The 21,684-nt window shown below is 49.4% G+C and overlaps 2 protein-coding genes across 3 annotated transcripts in view; both read left to right on the forward strand.

Moving 5' to 3' along the window:
• Positions 1-1,093: 1,093 nt before the first annotated feature.
• NIPSNAP1 (nipsnap homolog 1) lies at positions 1,094-15,484 on the forward strand. Its single transcript, XM_080821330.1, has 10 exons — positions 1,094-1,224; positions 7,895-8,022; positions 8,219-8,264; positions 8,528-8,622; positions 10,510-10,580; positions 10,728-10,868; positions 11,165-11,196; positions 11,565-11,659; positions 12,987-13,070; positions 14,331-15,484. Exons 1-10 carry the CDS (start codon positions 1,133-1,135, stop codon positions 14,393-14,395), a joined length of 849 nt encoding a protein of 282 aa, XP_080677456.1. The 5' UTR covers positions 1,094-1,132; the 3' UTR covers positions 14,396-15,484.
• Positions 15,485-16,274: 790 nt separating this feature from the next.
• Positions 16,275-21,684, forward strand: part of THOC5 (THO complex subunit 5) — a 34,955-nt gene continuing 29,545 nt past the window's right edge. For both annotated transcript variants that reach the window (XM_080820947.1, XM_080820948.1), the window contains exons 1-3: positions 16,275-16,496; positions 18,815-18,946; positions 20,964-21,107. In XM_080820947.1, the coding sequence (XP_080677073.1) occupies positions 18,851-18,946; positions 20,964-21,107 (240 nt within the window). In that variant the 5' untranslated portion in view covers positions 16,275-16,496; positions 18,815-18,850. The remainder of the gene's footprint in view (positions 16,497-18,814; positions 18,947-20,963; positions 21,108-21,684) is intronic.

Consider the following 21,684-nt stretch of genomic DNA (forward strand, 5'->3'; position numbering starts at 1 on the left):
GGCTCAAAATCAGTGTTGATTTGATTTTGTCTCCCTTATCAGATCTCAAGTCCCAAAAGGGCTGGGGGCTTGCTGTCCTGTCCATCTTTAGTGTCTCAGAGCCTAACACAGAGCCAGGCTGACTCAGTATTTGCTGAAGGAGTAACAAAATTAATGCCTGCCCTCCACCCCCCTTGCCCAGTGTACGAGAAGGGGGCCACCGGTCAGCGGTCAGTGGGTGGATATTCTTTTGGGGGTATGTATGCAAGTATCCATGCATGCAAGTATCCATGCATGCACCCAGGAACCTGGGCCCCTCCTGGGGTCTGCAAACTACCTGCTCTTGCTGAGGTCTGTGACCTGGGGGATTGTGGACTGAGAAAGGATTAGTTTGGAAGGCAGGCAAAAGAGCCAGGACAAGGCCAGGAGAAGTCATGGGGCCCAGGATGTCCAGGTAGAGATGGTAAAACAGGGTGAAGATAGAAAAGGAGATGAAGAGAGAAAATACTAGTGGCCCAGAGCCTAGTCCAAATGTATTCAATTGTTAAGGGTTTGTTCCCCCCCCCTTTTTTTTTTTAAGATTTTTAAATCTATTTATGAGAGACAGAGACAGAGGGAGAAGCAGGCTCCCTGCTGAGCAGGGAACCCAATGCGGGACTCGACCCCAGAACCCCGGTATGAGGACCTGGGCCAAAGGCAGACGCTTAACCATCTGGGCCACCCAGGCGCCCAAGGATTTGTTCCTTTGATAATGTGCTAAATACTGTTCGTGGATGCTTCCTCCCCAGAAAAACGCACAACTTCAGGGGGACCTACTGACTGACCCTCTGCTACTAATCTTGAGTGCCCAATTAAGAACCCGCAGTGTCAATGTTCGACGCTTCCATTTTACCGAGGTGGACACTGGGGCCCAGAGTGGACAAAGGCCTTCGTTAAGGTTACAGAGCAAGTCAGTACCAGAGCTGCAGGGACTCTGAGGACAGGTAACTGTCTTCAGCCCAGCGGTCGTGGAGTTGGGGGATGTCCCGCGGCAATGCCCACCTGACTGCTCGCGGAAGGAGGCGGGCTAGCTGGGTGGGGCGGGGCTTACTCACGCCCCGCCCTGCCTCCGGGTTCGGGGGCGGGACCTTTCTCCAACCTGCGCCGCTCCAACATGGCTCCGCGGCTGTGCAGCATCTCTGCGGCGGCGCGGCGGCTGCTGGGGAGCCCGAGGCCCGGCGCCGGGGACTTTGCGGCTGCTGCGCGGTGAGAGCCGGGCGGAGGGTGGGGGAACGGCGGCGCGCGCGCGAAGTGGGTGCAGGGGCGGGGGCCAGGGTCTGGGTCTGGGGGATGGGCAGGCTCGGGCTTGAAATCTATGGGTTAGAGGCGGGGGCAAGATCTAGGCCTGGGGAGGAGCTCTCGGCAGGGAATGGGAGAGATGGGTAAGATAAGCGCAGGGTCTTTGTCCTAATGGGTACTTGGTTCTGGGCACGGAATGAAAGATGGGGTGAATGGGAGGGGCATTTCCTGGGCTCTCGAGAGTAGGAACCGGGCAGAGGGCAGGAGTGGCACCTTCTTTAGGCCTTTGGGATGATTGTGAAATAGCACCCACTGGGGACTTCTAGGAGAGGCAGCTCCACCCTCGGGAAGTTCTCGAAGGAAGAGATATGGGGAGCAATGGGGAACCCCCAAAGGCCATGGTTGCACAGACCCTTTGCTCCCCCAATCCTGAACAGTACAAGTGGGGCAAAGGAGGCCTGGAAAGGGATGAGAGTTGCCCAAGGTCACTCCCTCTGGTGTCTCAAGGTGGCACTGGGTCTGGACACAGGTCTCCTGACAACCAGTGCTCTTTGCACCACAACTGGTGGCCTCCTGGGAGGAGGAGGCTGGCTTGGCCGTGCCCTCAGCCTGGTTTTTTTGGGGGGCGCTGCTCTGGACTGAGGCAGGACTTGACCTCCCTCATGGGGCCTGGGCGGCCCCTCCCTCCTCTGTCTCCAGGACCCTGTACTTTCCCCATCTCATCACCCTGTAGACACACTTGCCTATCTCCCCGACTAGCGTGTCACGTCATTTTTCTGTTAATCCAGCCCCTAGCACAGGGTTCAAGACAGTATGCTCAAGAACATATTGCTAATGAAGTGAAGACACCTGTCTCCCCACCTGTGGAAAGGAAGCAGGGGCCTCTCCTGTCCAGCAGCCCAGGCATGAAGCTGCAGAGTTCTGTTAGGCCTTGCCATGGGATCTCAGAGCATTGTGCAATGTGGCTCTTGGGCTGTTGGGAAAGGGGATCCAGACCTGCACCCCTACTCTGACTGCCCAATAACCAGGGAGAACCCTCCTATCATGAAAAGAGCCTGGAGTTTGTCTGGCATGGGCAAATTTAACTCGGCCTGTTAGTGGGGTGACCTTGGGCAAGTCATTTGGCCTCTTGAAGTATCAGCTTCCTCATTTGTAAAACAGGAGTGATAAAATGGTATGTATGTCATAGAGCTGTTGAGGGTTAAAAAGCCACATCACATATGTGAGGCTTCCAGCTCCTGGTGAACATGCAACAGATGTTGCCCTTGTTCAGACAATTTCTGCATGAACCTCTTATGACAGCAGGGCTGAAACGGGCTTGGGGATATAATCTTCTATGAGGCCTTTGTTTTCCAGATGAGAACATTGAGGCTGGGGATGGGACCTCACTTCCCCAGGGTGACAGAATCAGTAGGTGGTAGAGCCATTTGTGTGGCAAGTGTCCAGAGGCTACAAAAGGAGCATGGGACATAGAGGCCACCTGAAACTCCTCACTTAATTCACTTGGATGAAGCGCTGAACCACTGTAAACCTTGGTTTTCTTTTCTGTAAAGTGGGGATAATAATCCCTGCTGGGAGTTTTTGAGGGATTGCTGTGAAGACACTTGGGCTGATATTTACAAAGTCACTCAAGAACTGCATCTGAGTTACTTATGCCCTGGTCTCACTTTGGGTACCTGGGAACATCCCCTCCTGCTGACCTTTAGCTGGTCCCATATCTCCCTGGAGTCACTAGAGGGTCAAGCAGCAGCCTTTCTGACCTCTGAGATTTGGGGGCTGCTGGGATGGAGACAGAGCGTGGGCTTTGAAGTCAGATGAATGTGGATTGGAATCCTCTTGGCCATTAATTAACCATCTTTGAATATGGCATGGAAAACCTCATTCTTCTCAAAAACATACTGTGAGAGGGCGCCTGGGTGCCTCAGTGGGTTAAACCCTCTGCCTTCGGCTCAGGTCATGATCTCGGGGTCCTGGGATTGAGCCCCACATGGGGCTCTCTGCTCGGCGGGGAGTCTGCTTCCTCCTCTCCCTCTGCCTGCCTCTCTGCCTGCTTGTGATCTCTGTCAAATAAATAAATAAAATCTTAAAAAAAAAAACAAATATACTGTGAGGATTAGCTCTTAGCACATAGTAATTGTTCAATAAATAGAGTTGCTACTCTTGTACCAGTAATCCTGTTAACAGAACTTTAGTTCCTTTATTTTTATTATTATTAAGTAAGCTCTATGCCCAGCATGGGACTTAAACTCACGACCCTGAGATCAAGGGTCACATGCTCCACTGACTGAGCCAGCCAGGCACTCCAGAACTTCAGTTCTTTTAGTTCTCCTGGTGTGTCTTCTCAATATACACTTCTGCAACAGTAAGCAGAAACATGGTCCCTTCCTGCAGTCAGCCAACTCTAAACAGAAGTGTATTTCAGAATGTGCCTAGAGCTGAGCTTCCTAGCATATAAATCTAGAGAACTTTCTGGAGCAATTTCATGTTGGGGGGGGCAGGGCATCAGACTTTTGACCCCTGTCGAGAGTGCAAATGTGACATCTACTGAAAAGTTCTCATCCGGGACAAACATTTGTTGAGCAATTCCCTTGCCAAAAGCATTGTGCTGTGTACCGTGGCGGGGGGTGGGGGGAGGACATTAGCTAGTGACTTCTGGTGTGCCTGGGGAGATTAGACAGATGAAAACAATGAAAAGGCTGATGGGGAAATGTGAGGGGTGTTTTGTGGAAGGGGCTAAACTGGTCCATGTGGGGCAGCTCCTTTCCATAGATTGGGCAAAGCTTCATGGTGTTTTTCTAGGCATAATGAGATACCAGAATCTTTGGCATTCCTGAGATGACATGGAAAAAAAAAAAAGAGGAAAGAAATTGGGGACTGCTCGAGATCAGTGATTCTTAAACTTGAGCAGGAATCAGAATCCCTTGGTGAGCTTGTTAAAACCCAGATTGCTAGGCCCGCCTCCAGAGTTTCTGTTGCCGTAGGTCTAGGATGGGGCCTGAGAATTCCTCAGGTGACATTAATGCTATGGGTTTCAGAACTACCGGGATAGTGAATCCTGGCTCTGTAGAAAGCTTGGCAAAGTACACGAGAGCTAGAATTCCAAGTGGAGACATCCAGCCTTCATTTTGTACACAACGGGGAGCCACAGAAAACTTTTTTTTTTTAAGGTTTTTTTTTTTAAGATTTTATTTATTTATTTGACAGAGATCACAAGTAGGCAGAGAGGCAGGCAGAGAGAGAGGAGAAAGCAGGCTCTCCATGGCGCAGAGAGCCCGATGCGGGGCTTGATCCCAGGACCCTGGGATCATGGCCTGAGCCGAAGGCAGAGGCTTTAACCCACTGAGCCACCCAGGCGCCCCACACAGAAAACTTTTGAGCCGAGCAATAATAACGTTACCAAATTGTGCTTTACAAAGACGGGTGGACAGATTAGGAAAAGTGGGGAAAGAGTAGGAGCTTGGGAATCTGTGAGAAGTTTGGTAGGAACCGTGATACTAGCTGCACTGCCATGTCAGGCCCTTTCTCTAGAGGACCCATCCTAATGCCCCTGTTTTACAGAGAAGGAATACGAAGCTCAGAGAGATGAAGCTGTGCTGAGATTAGAACTTGGATTCATCCAGAATCTGTGCTCTTAAGCACTAATTCTGCTCCTGATCGGGGGGGGGGGGGTAAGGGGTCCTGAGCCCTGCATCCACACTCTGAGCCACCCTTTCTCTACTTACTTACCTTCCAGCTTTTATTGTCTTTAAGCAGCTTTCTGTCTTAGCTCCCTCTCCCGCCCCACTGCCTTCATTTATTTCCCACATGCAGACTGAGCACGTGCCAGCTGCCCAGCACTGTTCCAGGCACTGGGTTACATGGGGCAGACAAGATCCCTGTCCTGTGGGGCTGCTTCTAATGGGGGAGATGATAAACCAGGCACATAATCAAAGAAAAAAACCAAGGTATAATGTGTTAGAAGGAACTATAGAAAAATAGAGCACAGGGTGGGAGGGGTTGGGGAGTTCAAGGGAAGGAGGATGTTGTGATTTCACTGAGAAAGTGAAATTTGGATTCTTGAGAATGTGAGCCTATGGACACTGGCTTGGAGTTCAGACCCTGACCTGGGATCCTGGACAGGTCCCATCTTGGGTTTTACCTGGAGAAAAGATCTTTAGAGATAGGCTACTCCAGTTTGCTCATTTGACACATGGGGAAAGAGGCCTGTAGGCATGACAGATTAGGGAGTGGGGAGAAGAGATGGGAGCCTGTCAGAGCTCTGGGATTCACCGGCCATTCCCCCGGAGTGGAGAACATTCTAGCCCCCCACTCTTTCTCCAAGGGCTGGCCTCCTGGCTGTTTCTCTTGGTCAGTACTGATGTTAATAAATTACTCAAAGCCCAGTCCTGGTGCAAAGGTCTTGGCTGACAGTAAGTAGGAGCCACTGTTTTCCCTGCCACCACCCCTTCCAAGGGAAGCATTCCCCCTACTTTCAAACCAAAGGTCAGATCTCTCTGCTGGTGGCTTTGTTGAAACACCTGGTTCTTCCCAGTATGTGCCTGACGCCCCCCCAGGTCAGTGCTCAAACCCAAGGTGGGGGCTGACTTGGGAGGAAAGAACTCTGGGTGGGTTCTTGCCTCAGCTCTGCCCCTGATTTACTATATGACCTTGGGCAAGTTCCTTAAACGTCCTATTTTCTCTTCTCAAAAATGGCGATACTAATAGTTATCAACACTGTGTCAACACTGCATAGATGGAGCATGTCTGAAAAGCTCATCACGGATCCCTGACAGAGGATGTCCTCAGCTGAAGTACCGAGAGCAAAGCTCCCTTACTCTGGTAGCCAGATTTCACAGAACCACACTGATGATCAGAAGATAATTGTCTTTTTGGTTTTTTTCATGAAACAAATACATGCACAGTGACAGAAAACCTATGAATTCAGAAACACTTAAAGTGTTGTTGTTTTTTTTTTAACTTTACAAAGAACTATAGTGAATAAATAAAAATTTAACCATCTCCCTCTCCCCTTTCCCAGGTAAGCAATATTAGGTTTGGGACAAATCTTCACTCATTTTTCTCTGTGTTCATACAACTGTTTTACTACTTTAAGATACTTTTTTAATTTCATCAGTCTCAGTGGCTGCTCCATATTTTGGGGGAAAAAATAATACTTTGATTTGCAAGACAATTCTTTTTATTTTAGTCATAGAAGAGGATTGAAAAAGGAGAGGACTTGTGGGCCCTTAAGGCTCCTACTGCCAGGCTCCCTGGCTAGAAATTATCTAGTAGGAGACTGGTCTTCAGGCCTAACTACAAATTGTATCACTGCTGCTAAGCAAGAAGATTTATAGCCTCTGGCAGTCTAAAAATAAGTCCTGCCCCTGCTGGGACCTTGTGTGGGAAGTATAATTCCAGCTGGCAGGACGTGCAACAGGTCCCCTGCTCTGAACAGAATTTTTTTTTCTTTTCTTTTCTCTTCTTTTCTTTCTCTTCTCTTCTCTTCTTTTTCTCTCTCTCTTTCCCTTCCTTCCTCCCCCCCCTTCCCTCTCTCCCTCTCTCTCTTTCTTTCAAAGCACCTTAGCTGGGTTCACAGGGTAGCTATTTGTCAATTAAGTATGGCCTGGGTGAATGAATGAATCTTGCCTTGGAATGCCTTCTTACCCCCTCTATCTGCTGTTATCTGCCAAATCAGCCCTGGAGATTCAGAGACTGGTCAGATCACCTCCTCTGGAGAGTTTGCCTAGACTGCCAAAGGCTTGCTAACCTAGGCTCTCCCGGATCCCTCTGGCTACAATTATGTTTCAAAGCCTGCTTCTTGCAGTGGACTGTGACTTCCTCAAGGACAAAGTTTATTTTTCTTTGGCTTTCCATTTGTGGAGGCTGGGAAAGGGTCACAGGCCAAGTGGAGTGTAAGCACTGGAGAGGACAGTGAGTATAGGCTTCTGCCAGAGGGAACAGAAATTGCAAATAAAGCACGGAGGAAGAGAGTCTGGTATATTTGGGGAGGAGCAGATCTGGATAGTAGGGTACACAGGCTGGGCGGGGGGGATAGCAAGGAAGTCTGGTAAGATCGGATGGGCTGTCAGGGATTTTGAAAATCAGGCAAGGTGGGTTTGGGGTTGACCCTCTTGGCAGAGGGCTGCAAATATGTGCCCCAAGTGGAGCAGTTGTGGCAGATAAATGGAGGCAGGGAGGCTGGAGAGAGGTGGGAGGTGGGGCTGCTTTTCCCGCCTCCTGAGGCCCTTGCAAAGCTTTAAGAAGCAAACTGGGCAACCATGATCTTGAAAAGGGACCACTCTGTTCAGCTGGCTCTAGTGATGTTTTGTTTTGTTTTGTTTAAAGATTTTATTTTATTTATTTGACAGAGAGAAAGACAGCAAGAGAGGGAACACAGGGGGAACAGGAGAGGGAGAAGCTGACTCCCCACTGAGCAGGGATGGGCTCAGGCAGGACCTGAGCCAAAGGCAGCCGCTTAACGACTAAGCCACCCAGGCGCCCTCCAGTGATGTTTTATACCCTGGAGCCGCCACTGGATTCCATGGCCCCGTTCCTAGAGATGTGGGTCATCCGGCTATCTGAGGAATGGGGAGCAGGATATCTGAGCAGGTGGAAGAGCCAGGGCTATCCCCACCTCTTTTTGTCCTCTGCCCTGCAGCTTCTATTCCAAGGACAATGAAGGTAGCTGGTTCCGCTCCCTCTTTGTGCACAAGGTGGATCCCCGAAAGGATGCCCACTCCACCCTGCTATCCAAGAAGGAGACGAGCAACCTCTACAAGATCCAGTGTGAGTGGCTGCTGAGACAGTCCGCCCTCCAGGAACCTCCGGGGGGCATGTGAGGCTTCCGCTGGGACACAAGAAGGGCTGGGACATCCTGAGCTCTCCTGGGAGTCCTGGCCCTTGGGAGACAACCTCCCATCCCAGCTCCCCACAGGTACACAGGCCCCTTGCTTCACCTCCCACTCTCTTTCCTCTGTTGCAGTTCACAATGTGAAGCCTGAGTGTCTGGATGCCTACAACAGCCTGACGTGAGTACCCTCCTCTGTCTGCTGGTCCCACCCCCTACTTGGGCGTGAGCCTCCGTCCCCCCAGCCCCATTTTCCTTGCAGAAATCTAGGAGACATAGATTTCAGAGCCAAAAGTCCTAAGGATGAATTGTCCAGTTCTGCATCTTAGAGATGGGGAGACTGAGGCCCAGCCCTGAGGGCCTGAGTTGGAACCCTTATCTCAGGGGCCCTGGTGGCTGGTGTGAGCCCTCCCCACCTTCTCTGTTGCCCTCCCCCCACCCCAGGGAGGCTGTGCTGCCCAAGCTGCACCTGGATGAGGACTACCCCTGCTCGCTCGTGGGCAACTGGAACACATGGTACGGGGAGCAGGACCAGGCAGGTGAGGTGCCCACCTTCCCAATGCCATTGCCACCCAGCCCAGGTCTCTGGCACCCCTCATGCCTGGCTACCCTCCTCTCCCTCTCCACAGCGCCCTCCAGAGGAATCTTTCTAAATGCAGTCCTCATCAGCTCACTCCACTGCTCTTTTCTTCTCAAGGGCCTAGGATGCCCTGCCTGTAACTGTTCCCTGTTGGTCCTCAGTATGAGGTTTATCCCTTTTCCACCAGCCAGCATTCATGGTCTTGGTAGACTTCCATCCATATAGTATTTTTGCTGTTTCCCTTGGGGAAGAGGTCTTTAAGCTCTAGGGTCAGACCATTTTGCAGGTAGGAAAATCAAGGCACAGGTGGAATCAGAAGGTGGGTAAGGGACAGGGCAGGGATGGGAAGGAAGAGAAGTCTGGGCTTCCAAATTCCTGGTCAGCCAGCTGCCCTCAGCTCTAGCCTGTCTGACTCACCCTTTGGAGACCTTCCTCCCTCAGCCCCAGCCAGGCTCCTGGGGATGGCAAGACTGTTTCCTTTCTTCTCTTCCCCCTTGGTTATTGGAAGGAATAGTAGTTTATGGGACTGCCATAGCAAAGTTCCAACTGCTGGGTGGCTTAAAACAACAGAAATCAATTCTCTCAAGTTCTGGAGCCCACGAGTCTGAAAACTAGGTGTTGGCAGGGCCATGTTCTCTCCAAAGGCTCTAGGGGAGAATCTTTTCTTACCTTTTCCAGCTTCTGGCAGTTGCTGGAAATGTTTGGCTTTCCTGGGCTTGTAGAAGCATCCCTCCCATCTCTGACTGTTGCCACAGAGCGTTCTCCCTGTGTGCCTCTGTCTTCACATGGTGTCCTGGTGTCTGTGTCCAAATCACCGTCTTCATATGAGGACACCAGTCACTGAATTTCGGGCCCACCCAGTAGAATGGCATCTTAGCATGATCATATCCATGAAGAGTCTGTTTCCAAATAAGGTCCTATTCTGAGGTTCTGGGTAGGCATGAACTTCGGGGGAAGGGGACACCATTTGACACAGCAGCACAGAGAATTCAAACAACACAAAGAATTTTCAGTGAAAAACAGGCCTCCCTCCTTCCCATGAGCCCCCAGGCCTCAGTTGTCTTCCCCAGAGTCATCTCATGTTACAATCTCTTGAGTCTCCATTGAGAGATGGTGCATAGCTTAGCATCTCTGGATATGTCCCCTTACCCCTAGACAGATGTGCTCCTTTTCTGGTCCTTGTTTTGTTTTGAATTCACTGTTTTAGAATGTTCCATCTTAGCCTATCAGATCTACTCGCCTTTTTTTTTTTTTTAAAGATTTTATTTATTTAACAGAGAGAGAGATCACAAGTAGGTGGAGAGGCAGGCAGAGAGAGAGGGGGAAGCAGGCTCCCTGCTGAGCAGAGAGCCTGATGCGGCGCTCGATCCCAGGACCCTGAGATCATGACCTGAGCCGAAGGCAGAGGCTTTAACCCACTGAGCCACCCAGGCGCCCCACTACTCGCCTTTTATCCAACCTATCCATCCTAAGCCTCGTGGTCAGGTTCATGTGTGCTCTTGTACTTTGGGTACAAGGACGCATCTGATCCTCTTGTGCTATTTAAGGAAGGTTGGGTGGAAATGTTATTCCCATTTTTAAGATGAGGACGTTGAGCCTGGAGGGGGTCAAAGGCCACCTGGCAGACCTGGAGCTCAAACCCAGGCCTCCTGGGTTTGTGTCTAGGGTTATCCCCTGCCCAGCGCCATCCCCCACCAGGGCAAAGGGAACTCAAGAGAGTCCTGGGGCTAAGGGGACCTAGCTGGAGACTGCCCCATTTCATATGCCCTTAGCCGGCCTTGGGGTATGCAGGGCAGAGTCCCGGCAGCCCTCTGACCTGTACCTCCTGTTCTTCCCCACGTAACAGTACACCTGTGGCGATTCTCAGGCGGCTACCCAGCCCTCATGGACTGCATGAACAAGCTCAAAAGCAACAAGGTATGTTGGCCTCTGCTCCACAAACCTCTCTGAACACTGGCACTGGCTCAGCCCTGTGCCGGGGGCTGCCAGCACTACCCCATGGGGACAGCCGCTTGGGAGGGGGTGCTCTTCGTGGCCACCATGGCCAGACTGCCGTGCCCGCAGGAGTACCTGGAGTTCCGAAAGGAGCGGAGCCAGATGCTACTGTCCAGAAGAAACCAGATGCTCCTTGAGTTCAGCTTCTGGAATGAGCCACAGCCCAGAGCAGGCCCCAACATCTATGAGCTGAGGACATACAAGCTTAAGGTGCCAACCCCCACCGGATCCCTGCCTGCCTCCCGCTTTCCCTGCTGTGGTACCCTGACCTGGGGGGAGGGGGCTCCTGTGCCCCAGCACCTAGACTGGGGCTTCTGGCCTCTCCCTCCCTATGCACTCACACTCATGTGCACACATGCACACCCAGGTGTGAGCCAGGGCCCCTGAATGAGGCCAAGTGGCCCCCGGGGCTGGGGAGACAGGACAGTTTGCCATCTCCACCTAGCTTGACATTTGGAATCTGAGATGGGGGCTCATTTCCATTCTTTCCTCTGGTTCTCTTTCAGCCAGGAACCATGATTGAGTGGGGGAACAACTGGTGAGTGGCAGTGCCAGGGGTTGGGGGACCCTGCCTACCTGCCCTGCCCAGTTCCCTGGCATGCCACCTTTCCCAGGGCCACATGGCAGGGAGCCTGGCATCCTTTGCCCCTCATGGATCCAGGAGAAGGATCCAGCCAGGAGGTGAGGACCTCCTAGAGGATTGTGAGGCCTCCCCTAGTGGAAGAATATCCAGCCCCTGGCTGTACCTTTGTCACCCCCTTCCCTGATCATTTCTGAGAGCTGAGGGTCCTACTTCTGGCTCCTCCTTTGAGGAGGAGTGTGGCTGAGAAATCAGCCTGGGGACACCTCAGAGGGCCTTTTGCACTGGCCCCAGCCTCTGTTCCACACTCTTCTTGCCATCCCTAGGGCTCGGGCCATCAAGTACCGGCAAGAGAACCAGGAGGCGGTGGGCGGCTTCTTCTCGCAGATAGGAGAGCTCTACGTTGTGCATCATCTCTGGGGTAGGCTGAGGACCCTCCAGGGGCCCTCTGCTAGCCCATTTCCCCACTGTCACTCTGTATAGACAATGCAAATACATTAGTGCCCTTCTGGAGTTTGCGTTCTAGTAGGGAGAGATACCATCTCAGGCATAAACTAACACAGAAACAATTTCCAATTACTACAGATAATAAAAAGACAGGGGAAAAATGATAAATACATAGGAATGGTTTGGATAGACAAAGAGCCTCTCTGAGGAGGTAAAATGTTAACTAAGCTAAAGGATGAGAAGGAGCCAACTTGTGAATTGCCAGGGAAGGGCATTCTAAGTAGAGGGGACATGTGCAAAGGCCCTGAGGTGGGGAAAAGGCCTTTGAAGAGTACAGAGGAGGCCAGTGTGGAGAGAGTGAAGAGTGTGAGGATATAGGGACATACCAGATCGGGCTGGGCCTTGCAGGCTGTTGAGTTGGGATTTATCCTAAATGCAACAGGAGAGTGATGTAGCATTTTAAGCAGCATGACATGACCTGATTTGTGTTCCAGTAGGATTCCTCTGCTTGCCATGTGCTTTGCCAAGAATGCTTTGTAGGGGAGCAAGAGAGGAAGTGGGGCATCAGGAGATGGTTAAACTTTTTCAGGCAGATGAGTTTGGGAGGATGGTGGCCTGGCCTAATGTGGTGGCAGTGAGGATGCTGAAAAGGCCACAGATAGATTCATTAGTCTGGAGGTGGAACCAGTGGGCCTTGTGGATGAGTTGTCTATGTAGGGCGAAGCAGGGAGAAAACTCCAGATTCTTTTTTTTTTTTTTTTTAATTTATTTGACAGAGAGATCACAAGTAGGCAGAGAGAGGAGAAGGCAGGTTCCCTGCTGAGCAGAGAACCCAATGTGGGGCTTGATCCCAGGACCCTGAGATCATGACCTGAGCCAAAGGCAGATGCTTAGCTATCGGAGCCACCCAGGTGCCCCAGAACTCCAGATTCTTGCTTGAGCAGCTGTGTGTCTTTTACTGAGACCGTAGGTGGAGCAGGTTGAAGGGTTCAGGAGTGTAATTTTGGCCCTCGGAAATGTTGCATTTGAGATGCTGACACATCCAAGTGGAGGTGTCAAGTGGGCACTAGATACATGGGTATGGAGCAGACGAAGAGTTCTGGGCTGGAAATAAAAAGTTGGGAGTTGTCAACAAATGTACTGATGGAATGAGATTGTCAAAGCAGACAGTGTTGGCCAACAGTTCAAGACTTTGGGAAGAGACAGAGGGACAGGGTTTGGGGTAGTGATAGGAGGGCCCTGTGCTAGGTATAAGATCAGATCCTCTATTTCCCCGGAATGAGCCAATGCGTTTCCCACAGCCTATAAAGACCTACAGTCTCGGGAAGAGACTCGAAATGCTGCCTGGAGGAAGAGGGGCTGGGACGAAAATGTCTACTACACAGGTGAGTGCTTCCTCTGACGGGTCAGCCTAGCCCTTGGAGATCATCTGCCCAGAGCCCAATCTGAGGATGGAATCCCCTCTGCAAGGGGACCAAGCCTCACTTGATTACCTCCAGTGACGGGGAACTTACTCTTAAGACGATGAGTGGGTTTCTGTCTGGTGGCACGCTCCACATGATCTAGGCAGTGGGTCTAGGAAGGTGCTCGCAGTGATGAAAACACAGGTAGTCCCCAGGCACTGTGACCTCAGGCATGGTTCTTCACCACACCAAGGCTGTTTCTTCATCTGTAAGATGGTGACAGTGATAGTGCCTCCCTCGGAGAGCTGAAGGGAAGAATCTAGGAGCTAAGTTAGGAAAAGTGCTTCACCTGGACCGGCACAGAGGAAGTACACAGCGCATTTTTTGGAGAAGGTTTTCATTGTCTTGTGTTTGCCACCTTGCTGGGACCCCTGAGAACTGCTTGGAGTCAGCGGGTGTTGACTGCAGTGGGTGGGTAGCTAGAGGACACAGAATGAACAGGAGCTCCTTGAGGAGCTTACAGTTAAGCGTCCGCACTTACCAGCTGGTGTGGGGGAGAATGCTTCCTGAAGGAGTTAGTGGGAGCCTCACTCTTGAAAGTGTGATGTTGAATGATCGTATCAGGATCTTCTGGAAGCTTGTTAGAAATGCGGACTCTCAATTCCCACCCCATCTGCTGAATCAGAATCTGCACTTTAACAAAAGCTGTAGGTAATTTGTATGTGTGGTAATATTTGAACAGCTCTGAGCAAAAGTAAAGAGTCTGACCTCCTGGGTGACCTTGGACTGACCTCCTGTGGGCTGCAGCCTCCCCATCTGTAAAATGAATAATTTGAACTAAATCAGTATTTTTCAAATGTTAGCCCCTTGAAGGACACCCTCATAGCTTTTGTCCTTCTGGTATACTAGGGCTGTAATTATTTTCTTGATATTTTTCTTTAAATCCTCCTACTTTCTTCTCCATCTAGCTTTGTCCTAAGCAATATTATCTGTGAAATCACTTTTTGCTATGCTACTTATTCTTTCACATCATAGAAACATAAATAGATATTAATGAATATTAAAAAATGTTGTATCTCAGCAACACCCAAGTCCCCTCTTATCCCACAGTTGGCTGCTCTCCATTCTAGGAGGGCAGAGAGGCTTTCCCCACCTCAGCATCCCAGGCCTCCTCCTTCAATGTCCACTTTTGGGATTCGCTTGCTGCTGCACCCTCTGTGACCTCTGCCTCTTTTTCCACAGTCCCACTGGTGCGACACATGGAGTCTCGGATCATGATCCCATTGAAGATCTCGCCTCTCCAGTGATGCTGCCTCTGCCTCCTTCCCCTTCTCCCTCAGGGCAGCCATGGACAGCAGAGCTCCCAGTCCTGCTGTCTTGGTTTTCTCTCGGATTTGGGAGGACTTTGGGGGTTTTTGCTCAGCTCAGACAAGGGGAAGCTGAAGGATGACAGGGTTCTGAGGACTTGCAGCTCTGTCCAGACCCTTCCCACCTTCCCTGCTCACCCCTTCCCCTGTGCTGGAAGCAGTGTTTAGTTTCTCTGAATGAAGAACAGCAATCTTTTATGTCTTCCTACATTCCCCCCTAAGATTCCTCATCTCAAGGCCACCAGTCCCCATTTATCACCATGGAAGCCCTCTGTTTAGCTTTAGTTGTGCAAATGGTAAGATGTTGAGTGGTTAGGGAGGAGATCGGAAGGGAGGTCAGACCAGGCCTGGCTCTCTGGAATTCCCTGGTCTCCACTGGACCACTCACTTGCTGGGTAGTCTGAGCCAAGGCCCTCCTGTCAGGGAAAAGCCTAAAACTGCCTCAAAAAGAAAAGGGGAAAACTGTCAAGGTAGCACAGTCAGGGTGAGGTCCTACATATTCCACTCAGACTGGGAAAAGTGATGGGACCTGGAAAGGATCTGGGTCACGGAATGGGACATGAACCTAGAAGGTAGAATTTAGAACTTGAATTTGAACAGCAGAATTTGGAATCCGGAATCAGGAATACAGAACAGAGGTTATAGAAGACCACCTGGGGAGGGGTTCCTAATACAAGACAGTTGGAAAGGCTCATCTCTTTCTCCTTACGTGAGACTGAGAACTTGACTGTTTGTTTCAGCCCTTTTGTGTAGGGAGAATCTCCTGCACTTTCTTTTTCATTCCTGCAGGCGAAGTAAAAGGCCAGGGCCTGTATTTCCCTCACCCAGCATTCCTTTTCTCTCTTCATATTCTATCAGCTGAACCCCCATTCTACTGTGCCACTGGGTATCTGGAGTGGGATAGTGACTTTGGGAGGCTCCTCGGTGATCCTTACACCTCATGAACCTCTAGGTTGCTTGATTCTGTCTCCCTTTCAGGAAAACTTGTGCTGGAGTCACCGATGGAACCAATTAAATATTTACTATAAACTATGATGTTTTTTCTTCATCTGCAAGGAACTTAGCCAGGTGCTAGAGGCAGAGCCAGTTTCCTAGTTCCACCTGGCTGATTTACCTCCCCTGCCCTGTATTGTGATCCCTGAGCCACGATCAGGGAGGGCCTCCCCCCTAAGGCAGAAGGTATTCGGGGCATCAGTGTTTCTACCTCCAGATAAGCAGAATTTACACCAAAAGTCCTGAACTCTGTAGAATTCGTGCCAGGGGTAGAAAACACTTGAGGCTGTCAAATGCTGCATTAGAATTGTGACTCTGCCCTAGGCAAATGGGGAAACCACTGATGCATCCGTGGGGAAAAAAGTGTAAGGGAATTGAATACCTTCCCTGACTTGCTGCCCTCAGTAGTGTGGGATATCTGGGTGAATATGACAGTGGTTAAATATACAGGTTATGAAGGCAAATCCACAGGGTTGCGAGTCTTGGCACTACTACGCCCTCGTGTTATCTTGGGCATACGACACTCATTCAACTAATAGGCAAAGCGCCTACCAGCTGCTGGACATTGCTTTAGGCGCTGAGAAAGGAGTAAACAAGGCAAAGAATCGGTCCCTGAAGCCTCAGTTTCCTGGTTTTAGAGGGCAGCGCGAGGGTGCTGGCCGCTGATTTCCGCCCTGACAACCTTAGAGCCGCGACAGCCGGTCGCAGCTTGCAACACGCGCCAGCTGCAATCCGGGACCTCTGTGCTTCGCTTCCGGCCTCCGTGCCTCGCTTCCGGCCAGCCGCTCTTTCCTTCCGCTTCTCTATGGTGTGCGGGAAGACGTCTCTCCGCCGCCGGAAGTGGCTGCCTGGCGGCGGCGGGTTCCCGGCTCCGAGCGGTGAGGAGGGTTCCGCGAAGCCGTGCGGGTCGGAGGAGCGGGGCTGGGCGCTCCGGGACTGAGGAGCAGACCTCCCGGAGGGCGTCTCCAGGCTGGGGGCCGACCCGAGTTCTCCGTGCTCATTCTCCGGGGTCTCCAGCCGCTGGGCGCGGCGCGCTCAGTCTCTTCAGGTGAAAATTCTCGCTGCAGCAGTGTCGGGCCCCACAGAATAGCCTCTAGGTGACCATGTCGATGTCAAAGGTGGTGGTGATGATAGCTCACATTTATTGTGTACTTACGTGTGCCGGGCTGTTTTTACTGGGTTTCCGAAGTCAGGATTTCCCACAATCCAGCCTTTCGCGTCCCAACGTTGTGGGTTTTGTACAATTTACCGTTTAAGACTTTGCTAAAGGTTTTTAATCGAGTCACCTTTTACATTTTAAACGTGAATTTCCTTTAGGAGAAAATTTTACGTCTCTCCCCTAAATGGAGATTTGTCCTATATAGGAGAAAATGATAAAAACTAATGTATTTAACATGAAAACATTTTAAATTCTGGCTAAATTTCATTGTCTAAGGCTCTCAGAGTCCTTTTGTTAACAAAGGAACATTGGTGTTCACGGGTGTTAGAGACAAGCTAGGGAAATGAGATGTTTGCCTTGAAGCAATCAGAAATTTCTAAAAACAACTGGAAAGGCATGAACTTTCTCCTTAGGTGTTCAGCATTATTTCAGATCACCCATGTACCACCTAAAGCCCCAGTCATCTTCATCACCTTCCCCAGTGGAGTGCCTCCTGTGTCAATGACCACGGCAACCCCAGAGGTAGGGACTGTTACTCGCATTGGATCTGTGAGCCTGCCCAGAAAACAGTGAAGCAACTATGAGTCCCAGGACTCGTAGCAGTAAAACAGAGTGGAGACTCCCAACTCTGGGCTTCCCTGAGTCACTCCTGTGAGCCATTGGTTCCTTCCGTAAGCGTTTGTGACTGATTTTGGGGGGTTAGGGAGATCGTGCTGCCTACCTCGGGGCTGTGGTGACAACCAGGAGAGGTAGCAGAGGAAGGATGCTTTGTGACCCAAGTCCCATGAAGTGTAGGTTCTATTCTTTTGAGTTGTAGGGCCAACCAGAGAGTTGATGGCATTGCCCAGTGAGATGGCAGCAAGACACACTGGTGTCATAATAATGTAGTTGTCAAGAGCACTGATGTGGTGTCAGATGGACCCAAGCTTTAGCATATCAGCTGTGTGACCTTCAACACCTCATTCGCCTTTTTTTTTTTTTTTTAAGATTTTATTTATTTGACAGAGATCACAAGTAGGCAGAGAGGCAGGCAGAGAGAGAGAGGAAGGGAAGCAGGCCTCCTGCTAAGCAGAGAGTCCGCTGCGGGGCTCGATCCCAGGACCCTGGGATCATGACCTGAGCCGAAGGCAGAGGCTTTAACCCACTGAGCCACCCAGGCACCCCTACTCGTTCTCCTTTCTAAACTTCAGTGTTCTTATCCATAAAATGGTGCCTGTTTTTTTTTTTTTTTTAAGATTTTATTTATTTATTTGTCAGAGAGAGAGTGAGCACTGGCAGACGGAGGCAGAGGGAGAAGCAGGCTCCCTGCCGAGCAAGGAGCCCGATGTGGGACTCGATCCCAGGACGCTGGGATCATGACCCGAGCTGAAGGCAGCTGCTTAACCAACTGAGCCACCCAGGCGTCCCAAAATGGTGCCTGTTTTTATCTGAAAAGTTTCATATAAGGATCAAGTGAGAACATACCCTTAAGGTGCTTCGATCAGGTCCAGCGTGCAGTGATCAATCAGTAGTACTGGGAATGGGTATATATGCTAGGCTAAGGAGTTTAGTCAGAGATGTGGTTGTGGTACCTTTAAAGAAGGTAGAGCTGGAAAAGATGAGTTCGTTTTGGACAGGCTGAGGGATGATTCCCCCCTTTTCTTTGAGAGACAGTGTGCCCATGGGGCGCCGGGGGCAGGGGGCAAGGGGCAGAGGGAGAGAGAATCTTGAACAGACTCCACACCTAACGCAGAACCCGATGTAGGGCTTGAACTCACAACCCTGAGATCAAGACCTGAGCTGAGATAAAGAGTCAGCCACTTAACCAACTGAGCCACACAGGTGCCTCATTCCCCCTTTTTATTTTTTAAAAGATTCTGTTCGTTCATTTGAGAGAGAGGAAGAGATTACAAGCAGCGGGGAGAGGGAGAAGTGATCTCCTCACTGAGCAGGGAGCCCAACAAGGGACTCAATCCTAGGACCCTGGGATCATGACCTGAGCTGAAGTCATCGCCTTAACTGACTGAGCCACCCAGGCATCCCTTCTCCCTTTTACAGAGGATTAAACTGAGGCTTTGGAGGGTTAAGTGACTACTTTTTTTTTTTTTTTTTTGAGCTAACAAGGGCGTACATGGCCAGAACTACTAGTCAGACTTCAGTATTCTGACTCCAGGAAAATCTCCCAATTTCAGCTCTGAAAAATCTTAAAAGTTTCCTCCTTTTAACAGGTCTCTGGTATTTCCTCGTGAGGTGATCAAACAACTATGTCATCAGAATCGAGCAAAAAACGGAAGCCCAAAGTGATCCGAAGTGATGGAGCTCCAGCTGAAGGGAAGCGTAACCGTTCTGATACAGAGCAGGTGAGGCCAGCCAGGGCTGCCACACTGCTGAGAAATTATAGCTCGTGGCCAAAGCACCTGGCTGTGAGTTTGCAGCAGCTGAGGGTCACAGGGACTAACCGCCCAGCTGGCCTCCGCTTGACCGGGTGCTGGGACTTCCCTTGGTTCTACAGACCTTAGTATTTACATCTAGTTTAGCTGCAGCATCCCAAGAACCTACCAGCCTGTATTAGACATAAGTAGTGTGTGAACAGAGACCTTGTTCTAGTATGGTGTATGTCTCCATTTTTCCTGAAGGTCAGAAGAAGCCAGTATCTGCAGCACACCACTGGTGATTGGAGATGTGGCATCCCTGGTCTGGTGCTGAGTTAGTATCAGAACAGCATCCCCACAGAATCTCTTCTGTGGCCTGAGAGCTCATGTGGTCAGCAGGTTCTTCCTTTCACTACTTCTCTGTCCTTGACTCTGTCAAGCTAATTTATGACTTCATTGTTTTGGTTGGTTGGTTGGTTACTTTATTATTTAATTTTAAGATGTTATTTATTTATTTGAGAGAGAGTGCAGGAGAGAGAGCAAGCACAAATGAGGGGAGGGGCAGAGGGAGATGAAGAAGCAAGTTCCCTGATGCAGGGCTCTGTCCCAGGACCTTGGGATCATGACCTAAGCCAAAGGATGATGCTTAACTGACTCAGCCACCCCAACACCCTACTTTTTTTTTTTTTTAAACTAGAATAGAGAAACGTAAGAATTTGAATTGAAGTAGAAAATGATGTTTTCCTCAGATTTAGGAACTCTAGATTAACAAAAATACCTTATCCATTGCTGGCCCTGGTTCTTTTTTTATTGAGATGTAATTGATATATAACATTGTATTAATTTAAGGTGTATAACATTCAATATCTGTATATATTGTGAAATGGTCACCACAAAAGTCTAGTTAACATTTATCCCCATGTATAGTTAAAATTTTTATATTTTCTGATGAGAACTTTTTTTTTAATTAAGTAGGCTCCACGCCTAGTGTCAAGCCTGACATGGGGTTGAACTCACAACCCTGAGATTAAGACCTGAACTGAAGTCAAGAGTTGGACTCTTAACTCACTGAGAACTTTTTTTTTTTTTTTTTTTTTTTAAAGATTTTATTTATTTATTTGACAGAGATCACAAGTAGGCAGAGAGAGAGAGAGAGGAAGGGAAGCAGGCTCCCCGCCGAGCAGAGAGCCCGATGCGGGGCTCGATCCCAGGACCCTGGGACCACGACCCGAGCCGAAGGCAGAGGCTTCAACCCACTGAGCCACCCAGGCGCCCCTCACTGAGAACTTTTAAGACCTACTCTCTTAGCCAGTTGTAAATATGCAGTGTGGTATTATTATCTATAGTGGACTTTCTCTTTAAGAAATGCATTCTGTTCACTTCGAAGGCTGAGTGACCAATTATGATTGACCCACATCAGGTTGAAGAAAGGAAGAGATCAGACCCATGAGGTAGAAATTGAAAGGTTTAATCCTCCTCCTCTCTCTTCCCCACATTCCCTTCTTAATTTTAACCTCTGCTAAGACTTTATTTGACCATCTAAACACTCATCAGTAGGAATTTAGATAAATGAATTCTAGTTCATCTATATAGTGGATTATAACGCAGCCATTTTAATGGATATTTAAATTTATTGGGATGAGAAATTGCATGAACAGTATGATCCCATTTTGTTTAAAAATAAAACTTGTGTTTATCCGCAGTATTAAAAATAGTTGTTTCAGGCTGGGAGGTGAGATTGCAGGCAACTTTTCATTTTGCCTTTGATACTTCTCACTGTGTTCTGAGTCTCTGACACCAAGCACGCATTACTTTATGGTTAGAAATAAGAAAAGAGGAATGAATTCTTTTCCATTTTGAAAAGAACAAAAACCTTTGATTTGAGGGCCAGATTTTTTAGACACCTGATTTGGCGTTTCATCATTACTGATTTCAGCCCAGTGTCCCTGGTCCCAACAGGGAGACTTTTATTCCCCACCCAAGGCCTGTTTCCTTGCCTCCACAGGAAGGTAAATACTACAGTGAGGAGGCTGAAGTGGACCTGCGGGACCCTGGCAGAGACTATGAGCTGTACAAGTACACATGCCAGGAGTTGCAGAGACTCATGGCTGAGATCCAGGACCTGAAGAGCAGAGGAGGCAAGGATGTGGTAAGGAGTGGGACTGGGATTGGGCAGACAAGAACCTGGTGGGTTTGAACAGGTTGCCTTGTTTTACACCCATCAAAGCCCTTCCTCATCTTGGTCTTCTGTCCTAGCCATGATCAGGGGTTTGGAGTCTGGGGGCTCCAGAGATGTGCCTGTTAACTTATGGGAGCATGTCATCACCACCCAACTACCAGTTATAGTAACAAAAGTACAGGACTATTTCTCTCATAACTGTAATTTGATAATTCATCTAACTAGTATTACATGTTGGGCATTTTGGTAGGTTTTGAGAAATGATGATATGTGTAAATTCCTTTGCTTTTTAAGGATGAATATGTATAAGTATGTCATTTCACAATAATTTCAGAAATGAAATTATTTAACATTAAATGAATGGAACAGACTTTGGGGCAAAGGAACTAAACAGTGGCTAAAAATAAAACCCATATTTTTCCAAGAATCTCACTTATTTGTGCTTATACTAGCCAGTATTGTTATGATAATTACATCATATTTTAATGTAGCCAAACTTTTCATTTCTGTTATTCTGTAATGTTATTCTCAGAGACCGATTGTATGC

This window comes from Martes martes, assembly GCF_963455335.1.
Source record: "Martes martes genome assembly, chromosome: 13".
NCBI classification, from domain to species: domain Eukaryota; kingdom Metazoa; phylum Chordata; class Mammalia; order Carnivora; family Mustelidae; genus Martes; species Martes martes.

Bases quoted from the DNA above. Each gene is read 5' to 3' on its own strand.
- NIPSNAP1 (XM_080821330.1), top strand. From the start codon at position 1,133: ATGGCTCCGCGGCTGTGCAGCATCTCTGCGGCGGCGCGGCGGCTGCTG. The intron at 10,869-11,164 runs GTGCCAACCCCC...GTTCTCTTTCAG, and splicing joins TGAGGACATACAAGCTTAAG to CCAGGAACCATGATTGAGTG. The intron at 11,197-11,564 runs GTGAGTGGCAGT...TGCCATCCCTAG, and splicing joins ATTGAGTGGGGGAACAACTG to GGCTCGGGCCATCAAGTACC.